Source organism: Frankliniella occidentalis, unplaced genomic scaffold, assembly GCF_000697945.3.
Source record: "Frankliniella occidentalis isolate FOCC.00 unplaced genomic scaffold, Focc_3.1 Scaffold248, whole genome shotgun sequence".
Lineage (NCBI taxonomy): Eukaryota > Metazoa > Arthropoda > Insecta > Thysanoptera > Thripidae > Frankliniella > Frankliniella occidentalis.
This window is the reverse complement of record NW_026267374.1, coordinates 406,427-416,065: the sequence shown is the minus strand read 5'-3', so window position 1 is coordinate 416,065 and position 9,639 is coordinate 406,427. Positions and strand designations below refer to the sequence as shown.

Here is a 9,639-nt window from a genome sequence, read left to right as displayed (position 1 = left end):
AAGCGAGCCGTCACTCAAACGGGCCGAAGGCCCGTTTTCGGATAGAAGATGTATTACACCATAAAAATTCAGAAGGGACGGGCCCCGCCCCGCCGGCAGGCCAAGCTGGGCCCGCTCCCTGCCGAACCGAGTTGCCGGTGGAGCGAAGCGGAGCTGGTAACTTCGTTGGGCGGAAGGGCGGGCCTGCTTGTTACAAACAGGACACCGGTTAATCGGTGACAGCCAAAATACCGGTTAAAACCGAAAAACTGGTTCACCGGAACAACCTAAATTGATGTTAGCTTGTGGATCCAATAACACACCTATGAAAGGATATATAAGACTAGACCCAAAAGAAGTTAAATATACTTCCAGGCATATAGGGTTGTTACAGTGAACGTGAACCGGATTTTCGGTTTTGACCGGTGTTTTGGCTGTCACCGATTAACCGGTGTCCTGTTTGTAAAAACCGGTTAACCGAAATCCGGTTTTTCACCGAAAATGCGGCGATTACCGAATGACCGGTTGAACGGTTTTAAGGTAGAACCCTAGTGAAAAAAATACCGAAAATCGCAAAAACGTCGAAATAGTAAGGCTAAAAACAGTCTAGAGGCTCGTAGACCAAAAACTTGACCTTGAAGTTGTAGAACAGAGCTCTCTGATAAAAACAAGATGTGAACGAAATTTTTCCGTCAAAATTTGAGACACCTGGAACTTTTTCCGTAGAGGCCTGACACCTGCCCAGCGCGTCAGCCGGCGAGCCGAGCCCAGATGTGTCTGTATGCCTGCCAGCGGCGCGCGGACGACGGACCCGCACCGAGGGGTCGTCAACTCCCTTCGGCCGTGTACGGAGGAATATATATTACAAGTAATATGTGTAATATCGGTAATATTGATGTAATATTGTGTAATGTCAGTATTATCAAGTAATATCAAGTAATATTATGTAATATCATGTACTATCAAGTAATATTACGTAATATCAAGTAATATTAAGTAATATATCAAGTAATACACTGCCGCTCGAATTAGGGGCGCACTATTTTGAGCCGGCGTATTTTCCAAGTGTTTTGAGCTAGAATGTCGAGATTTGGCCTGTAGACGTCTCATTGGTTCGTCTTGGATCCCACGAAGTGCGCATCCCTTGCGCCACCCCATACGGCCTGTGCAGCCCCTAGAGTAAGGAGGGGTAGAAAATTTGACCTAAAAGGTTCCGAATTTGTCACTTAAAATGATCGGAAGGTCGAAATTTTTGGTTTACCGACTCAAATTTGTGTCCTCTTTCGAACGGCGCTAGCGAAATCGCGGTCGTTCAAACCCACCCCCTGCCCTGTTTACCCCCACCCCCATGAAGGGACGAGTTTTGAGGATGGTCAAAACTACCGTGATATTCTCCGGGGACACCCCCTGTACACGGAACATGTGTTTTTTTTTTTTTTTCGAATTGGACAAACCCCGGCCAAACAACCCCCACGAACGTGCAACCCCTTTTCGAATACCGGCCATTTTGGAACCTAAGGGTTGAAGTTGTGGCATGAAACTTTTAGGAATTATTCCTTTTGCCATTTGGAACACATCCATGCCGAGAAACCCGGTGTCAACATCTTCAACCCCTCCCCAGGGGGTAGCTACCCCCGAGTGACTGTGCACCCCTTTGGGAGGGGATGGAGAGCTGGGTCTATGCGAATCTGTTAAAGAACACCCCAAGGAAGCTTCCCTCAAATTTTTATGTCGATCCGACCAACCATTTTGCGTACAAACTCGATAAAGTGGAATATCGTTCAAAAACTACCCCAAGTTCAACTTGCCCTGTCGCCGAACTGAGAAGGGGTAGTGACCCCACCCAAAGCGTCCCTCCTCGGCCCAATCTTCAACTCGAAGGACGCAGCAGAGTCTTGGGTCCCTGCGGTGACGTTCGCAATGCGGAGCGCTGTTGCCATCAAGTCGTCATGGCTGACTAGTGCAGTATCGCAGGTGGTTCCGGCAACTGGCGGTCTTTTTAAAAAGCCATTATGATGACTGTAGAAGGCCTACGATTCACCACGCACAGTTTCTAAATATTAACAGAAATGTTTGACCCTTCCCCTTCCGCGGCACCACCAGAAACAATTCTGAAGTGTGCTAAGTTGCTCGGTATGTACAATTGATGTGAAGTAATATCGAGTAATATCAAGTAATATCGAGTAATATCAAGTAATATCGGGTAATGTTGTGTAATATCGGGTAATATTGTGGAATATCGGGTAATATTGTGGAATATCGGGTAATATTGTGGAATATCGGGTAATATTGTGGAATATCAAGTAATATGTGTAATATTAGAGTAATATTAGAGTAATATCAGTCCGTGTACGAAGGAATATCGGAGTTGACGACCCCTCGACCCGCACGCTGTACCCGGACGGGACCGCATTACAGCTCGGCCCAAACGGTTGGAGATGAGCGAAAACGGAAAATGCAGTTCTTCCTTTCTAGATACAAAGTATTATACAAAGTCTTCTAGCTCAAACCGTTTTCGAGTTATTGTTCGTCCAGACAAACAGGCAAACGAACAGACCCGAAACTTTTTGATCATCACTGGAGTAATAGGCTTCGCTAATCGCTGAGCCAACTAATCGGAGCGGGTTCAAAAGGGACTTGTCACAGGACTTGTCCAATAAATATGCGCTTCGCAATTTTTCCCCCATTTATTGAATTATTGCCTTGCAAGTTACATGCGTTAAGCTGGTTGCTGACCGAAGCAGTAAATGGTCTCGAGGATGGTCACGCCGACACTTTCCACGAGGGTGGCTCCAACACACGGAAAGTAATAAGGCCATGGAACTTCTTCGGTGCACGACATGAAGGAGTACCACACTCCTCTCAATGCGCTCAGAGGAATATTAATCAGACAGCGTGCGATTCCAAAAGGGTTGATAAGAGCTGAAAAGAAACCAAACGTTCATGTTTAAGTCCCAACGAGAACGTCACCGGATTATCACGACGTACTGAAAGCAATCGAGTTGCGTACAATTTTTTTTTCGCGAGAATATGTATTCAGTGATGTTCCGGTAACATCTGAATGAAAACGTCTCCATTACTGGTCTACACCACTGTTAAAAAAACTGTAGCCAATTACAGTGAGCATACAGTTTAAACCGTATTTTATTTTACGGTCAGACTATATTTTATTTAATGATCAGGGACTGTATTTAATTTTACAGGTATGGACTGTAGTTCAGAATACACTCCGGCCTGTATTTTAATTTCCGGTCCAGACTGTAAAATAACAAGCTGGGCCCGCTCTTCCGCCAAACCAAGTTGCCAGCTCCGCTTCGCTCCACCGGCAACTCGGTTCGGCAGGGAGCGGGCCCAGCTTGGCCTGCCGGCGGCGTTTGGGACGGGCCTTCGGCCTTCTGAATTTTTATGGTGTAATACATCTTCTATCCGAAAACGGGCCTTCGGCCCGTTTGAGTGACGGCTCGCTTCGAACCATCTTTTTGCCAGGTACCTTTTCTGTCTACTTCGTAAGTAAAACCCAACAAACGAAGTATTCTTTTCATACGCTGAACATCTTTGGCTGTGTGTGCCGCAGTTTGTAGAATACATGCAAGTTATGCCGAAATTTTAAGTTATTGATGTTAGCTTATGATTCCAATAACACACCTATGAAAATGTACATAAGACTAGACCTAGAAGTTAAGTATACTTCCAGGCATACTCTGAATGACACCGAACGTGTTCAAACAACAAAAAACTAAATGTGTTTTTTTTTGTTTTGTTTTTGCATTAAAGTGTACACGTTTTATTAATGATGTGCCACCATAAAATAAGCCCACTCTTCTGCTTAGAAGAAAATTTTGAACCGGCCGCATACTTCTCAGACAGATGTGTACTTTTAAAAAAATAAAAATATTTCTGTTTTCGCCATTTTGGTGAGAGAAACTCCCTCTATCGCCTAAACGGTGAGAGATAGAGCCAAACGGACGAAATTTTAACCCATAGGACTCTATTTTAGCAAGTTACCCCCTAGGAAACCATCAAATATTTTCTAAGCTTAATTTATTGTTTTGGGGCCACTTTTGTCAGAAAAACTCCCTCTAGCGCCTAAACGGTGAGAGATAGAGCCAAACGGACGAAATTTTAGCCCAAAGGGCTCTACTTTCACGAGTTACCCCTTAGGTGACAATAAAAAAAATATTTTTTTTCCACTTCTTGGACCAACCCCTATTTCTTTGTTACCCCCTCAGACCCACTCAGGGGTGGTTGCCAGGATTTGCACCAACCGTTTCGTTGTCCAGAAGTGACAACAATAATACCCTGAAAATTTCAGATCTCTAGCTCACGTCCTTCTTGGGGAACGGACAGACGGACAGACAGACAGACAGACAGACAGACAGACAGACAGACACAGAGGCGATGGCATAAGCCCGCTTATATAGCTTTTAAGCAAAAGAGCGGGCTAAAAACCGTAAAAGGTCGTTATAGAGGACCATAGTGAGACAAAATCTAAAAAAAACACATTTGACATTTCCACCCACAGTCCGACTAGTCTTTAGTTTTAAAGTCCAGAAAGAAACAGGTCAGACTGTAGATTTGAATACAGTATGACCGTATTCTATAATACAGTGCAGACTTTAACAGGTGGTAACAGGTCGGACTGTAAAATTAAAAACAGTCCGACTATTAAATTAAATACAGTCAGGACCATGTTAAAATTGATTGGCCGTTCTGTAGAAGTTACTGTAGATTTTTTTAACAGTGACTTTAAATGAAAAGGGACAATTACTGTTCCTACTAAGGGGACGCTTGTGTACACATCAAGAAACGACGCAATTTTGTTCCAAAATTGGACAAATTGTGTAAATCTTCACGACATCAGGCAACGTACGTATGGGTGGCCAACCCATGGTTCTACTAGGGTATCCTGGGAAGGTTGGGCGCCACAATGCGGAGGCGAACTGGCGCTGGCCGATCTTACGGCTTCTGCATCCGTGTGTCGTGCGTGTGCTGTTTACCGCTGTCGCATACTAGTTAGCGACGCCATCTTGATTGCATTATTACTGCAGTAGACAGACGAGCGGATCTAGAAGCCACAAGCGGAGATTCAACCGGCACTATCCTCGCCTCTCGTTTCTGTCGTTTTTCTTGTCCGAAATAAACTATTGTCAGGGGAATGACAATTCTGGAATGCTGTTGGTCCGAGGCAAATGCTTATTCGTCGACTTAAACTAGCTTTACGTACGCGAGACCACATCTCGTGCTTCGCAGTATCTCACGAAACACGATTGCGCGCCTTGCATTCGTACTCTGTAAACCCAAGTGTGTACATGTACGTGTTATTTGCTGAATACCTACATATATGCAGCAAATACTGCGTACATGATGATATTCATGTTTGCAGCAAAGAAGGTGTACATTATCATGTATGCCTCAAAAAGTGTGCACATGGCCATATACACATGGAGAGCAATATGCCAAAAGCTATGTGCCGAAGTGTGTACCTGGCCATATTCACACTATTTGCTGCATACATAATCATGTACACACTTTGTGCTGCATACATGATCATATACGCGGTATTCAGGAAATAACGCATATATGTACAGACTTATGTTTCCAGAGTAGTTGTTGATACTTCCGCATACGTGTACTACAAACTAGTTTCTCTCTTTTTGGAATACATCCAGGTTTTTTTTACATTAACTTACCCGTTTCTTCAGGAGCTAAAAGCTCCTTCTGTTCGGGAGCATCGATTAGTCCCTGGAAAGATTAGTAAAAACAATTTAGAAGGGTAAATTTGCCGATCTGAATTAGAATTCATATTCCGTGATGCAAAATATTTAGTACAATCTGAACAAAAATAAACAACTGTAAATCAGCAAGTCTTATTATAGAGCTTCAATTTGACCTTTGTTGATTGTCAGTACAAAAGTATGTACCAACATATCGAAATGGAATCTTTACTTGAAAAACCTAAATATTTTAAATCTCACAAAACCTGAGCTAATCGCTGTAAAAGTGTTCCATATCTGAACAAACCTTTAGATGAACAGAGATAGTGAGGCAAACTAAGACAAAGAAAACCGCATTTTTATCCAAAAAAAATTTGGTTTCAGTTTGGCAGCAACCAGGGTGTGATAACTTTAACGATTGAATATCCGTTAATTTTTACCTGCACTTCAAGTACTACAGCTGCCAAGACCACGAATGCTAACCCACAGAACTTCATGGTAGGAATACGAAATAGTCCACACCGGTGGACGACTCAAACACTAATGCCAACTAAGAAATGGCTTTTCTGTGATTCAACCTTTTGTCTGTCACACTTTACTCCACTCCACATAGTAGTTCGTGGCAATACAGAGATATCATTGAGTACCCCAGTTGCAACAGGCGATAACAAAAGTTAGCCTCTGTAAATAATCAAATTAATTGGGATGTCAAATCCATGTGAATGACATTTCCCGACTTAAACAAAACAGAAACAAATGAGCGGCGGTGTGAACTAAAGTTGACTTGTTTTTACTTATTACTTGACTAAACTACCAAAATAACTGTGAGAGGTCGCCTCAAAGGTGGGAAAACAAACCCGAAAGAGATAAGAGGGTGCCCACGCTGGCACTTCCCAACAGTTATCGTCAGCTATTATCTGCTCAAAATTGTCGCCGCAATTAAGGAGTTTTTTCGCAGATAAGCAACAAGCGTCGCCGATTAAAAAAATGGACCGCCTGAGCACTGACGCTGCGACAGTGAGCACTGTTACAAAGATCATCATGATTTTACGAAATTTTCTTGCCTAATTTTCTATTGCAATAAAACTTTGGCCTAACCAAACTTCGAAAAATAGTCATTTTACGAATTATTGCTTTGCAGAATCCAGAACTTTCAAGACAAAGTGTGCAAGAGAAAATTTTGTCATACATTGTATGAACCGAGAATACCTGATCACGAGGGGTCCGCAACTAGGTTCGAGCGCGTACACTGGCCGCCCGGAAAACTGGGAAGACCGGGAAGACCACCAGGAGGACTAAAGAAAACCGAAAAAGACCAAGAAAATCGTAGGCCACAAATGTGACGGAAGACCGAAAAATATAAGGGAAGACCGGAAATTTTTTAGGAAAGACCTAGAAATTTCAAGGAAGACCAGAAAATGTAAGGGAAGACCGATGAAAGTGCGAGAAAACCGCAAAAAACTGGAGGAAGCCTTTAGAAAATCTCAGAAAACCAAGATATTGGGAAGACCAAGAAAAAGTTGGGAAAATCGGAAAAACCTTAGGAAAACCTAGGAAAACTAGGAAGCCCACCACATGTGTACACCGGCAGACCGTACTTGCGGACCCCTCGCCTGATCATTGCGAAATATATTTGTAACTTTACTTTTTAAAGTTTCTTTGATTGACATTTTTTCGTAAACAAGTACTTACAATTTTGTAACATATTTTTCGGCACGAAACCTCTCTGGTCTGCCTTTAAAAAAAATGGGGGGGGGGGAGGAAAACGCGGAAATGGATGGGGGGACACCTACTGCTCACAATGTGGAAGAAATGCATACAATGTGTATTTTCCCCTACATTAAATATCTGAACAGTTCTAGTACCTCCTCATCTTATTTCTTATTTTTTTAGTTTGTTTACTTGCTTTGTTCACACTTGTGTTTACATTGGGCTTCACACTTGCGACTGTAGGCAACGACTTTCTTCATAGCGTCCTTCAAAGAGTTAAACTAGGTTGATGTACGCCAAACCACGTCTCGCGTAACAGGCTCCGCGATATCTCACGAAACCCTGTTGACGCGCCCGGCAAACATCTACCTAGGCCTGCGGCGCATACACCCCAGTTGGGCAAAGGGTGGAGTCGTAAATAGGCATTCGGCCCCAAAAGTTACAAATTTTACTCCTCGCGATTTTATTTTGACGATTGCAGACCATCAAATATCTGAGAAAAAACATTGACATGTTTTGGGGTCATTTCAGTGTGGAAATCGCCCCCGACGCCTAAACGGTTAGAGATGGAGCAAAACGGACGCAATGGGGATGGCGACTGAAACTTTCAGCAACCAGGATCGCTAGAAGCACTGGTCCCCTAGCGCGCCGCCGGCCGGGCGGAGCGTGTGTGAGCATAAACTAAAATTGCATTCTTGGGTACTTAACTCAAACAAAGTACATCGACCATTACATCAAAACAAAGGTGAAAGTGTAAGGATTACAACGGTATAGTTCCTTATGTGATTGAAGACCTTGTACTCGATCAGGGCCGTTTGGCAAAATGGGCTGTTTTCCGAGATCACAAGAGCTTTTTCAACCCGTATTTTCTCATTCAAGGAGACGAGCTATCAACCTACATAAAGCGAGCCGATTTTCCGCCTGACTTTAAACTTTACATTCCTTTTTGCCGCACTTTGATACGACTTCTGGTTTTCGAGAACGAAGCTCACATCTACGGACATGTCGGGCCGGCCGCGCGGCCCGGGCGGGCGCGACCCATAGCGGCCCATAGCGGGCCATAGCGTCCAGCCGCAGACGGCCCCCAAAAGGAGTTTTTGTCTCTTTGTTTTTGTTTTTTTAAACTCGTCAATTTTAGAGCCAAAATCAATACAGTTCTTGCTTTTTATGCTACAAAGCTACACTTACAATTTCAGGTACCTAGCTCAAACCGTTCTCGAGTTTTTAGCCCGCCCTTCTGCTTTTAAAAAAGCATCAAAGCGGGCTTATGCAACCGCTCTCATGTCCGTCCGTCCGTCCGTCCGTCCGTCGTCCGTGTACAAGGAAGGAGATGAGCTAGAGGTCTAAAAATTTCAGTGTATCTTAGGGGTCACTCCTGGACAACGAAACGCTTGGCCAAATCCTGGCAACCACCCCTAAGGGGGTGAAAGGGGCTAACAAATAAGTAGGGGTTGGTCCAAAAAGTAGAAAAAAAATATTTTGTTATGGTCTTTGAAGGGGTAACTCGGAAAAGTAGACCCCTCTGAACGAAAATTTTGTCCGTCTGACTCTATCTTGCACCGTTTGAGTGCTAGGGAGCATTTTCCGATGAAAATACGGAGAAATTGGCCACGTTGCACATAAAGACGTACAAGGAGGCGTCCAATCGTAAAATCTCAGAGGAAGTACCCCCAATAACAACACGGGTCCTGGTCCTACCCTCGGATTTGCCGTATCTTTTTCTGTGTCGGCCCTAGAGGTAGATATATTAAAAACAATGGGAAAAAGTAAAGTTTTAAGACTGATTGACAAACAATACACAATCTAAAAACTGCGCTGGTTCATTTTTTTTTTTGTATTTTTGTTAAGCCAAGCAGAAGGGTGGGTGTAGTCACGGTGTTGCCCCGTTGAAGACTTTTGTCATGTTAAAGGAGCCAATCTCTAGGGCCGCAGGTCCCCCGTCGGAAGTTAGTTTACTCAAATATGCAAGTGATGTGCCGGTCACATTATTTATTTGATTATGTTCTGTAGGATATCACGAGACTAAAATGGTCGGGCCGAAGGCCTGATCATCGCTGCCGGCAGGCCAAGCAGGCTTGGCCCCTGCCGAACGGAGTTGCCGGCGCAGCGAAGTAGAGCTGGCAACTGCGTTTGGCGGAAGGGCGGGCCTGCTTGTTGTGATTACAGACAAACAGACACACAGACACGAAACTTTTTGTTTATCACCGGAGTAATAGGCTTCGCTATCGCTCAGCCA

The 9,639-nt window shown here is 43.9% G+C and overlaps 1 protein-coding gene across 1 annotated transcript; it reads right to left on the bottom strand.

Annotated features, from left to right (window-relative positions):
* Positions 1–2,651: 2,651 nt before the first annotated feature.
* LOC113213963 (uncharacterized) lies at positions 2,652–6,302 on the bottom strand. Its single transcript, XM_026433189.2, has 3 exons — positions 6,134–6,302; positions 5,670–5,721; positions 2,652–2,901 (listed from the first exon to the last, which is right to left on the bottom strand). The coding sequence occupies exons 1-3, from the start codon at positions 6,188–6,190 to the stop codon at positions 2,699–2,701; spliced, it is 312 nt and encodes a 103-aa protein (XP_026288974.1). The 5' UTR covers positions 6,191–6,302; the 3' UTR covers positions 2,652–2,698.
* Positions 6,303–9,639: the final 3,337 nt, after the last annotated feature.

Bases quoted from the DNA above. Each gene is read 5' to 3' on its own strand.
- LOC113213963 (XM_026433189.2), bottom strand. From the start codon at position 6,190: ATGAAGTTCTGTGGGTTAGCATTCGTGGTCTTGGCAGCTGTAGTACTT. The intron at 5,722-6,133 runs GTAAAAATTAAC...TAATCTTTCCAG, and splicing joins CTGTAGTACTTGAAGTGCAG to GGACTAATCGATGCTCCCGA. The intron at 2,902-5,669 runs GTAAGTTAATGT...GTTTCTTTTCAG, and splicing joins TTTAGCTCCTGAAGAAACGG to CTCTTATCAACCCTTTTGGA.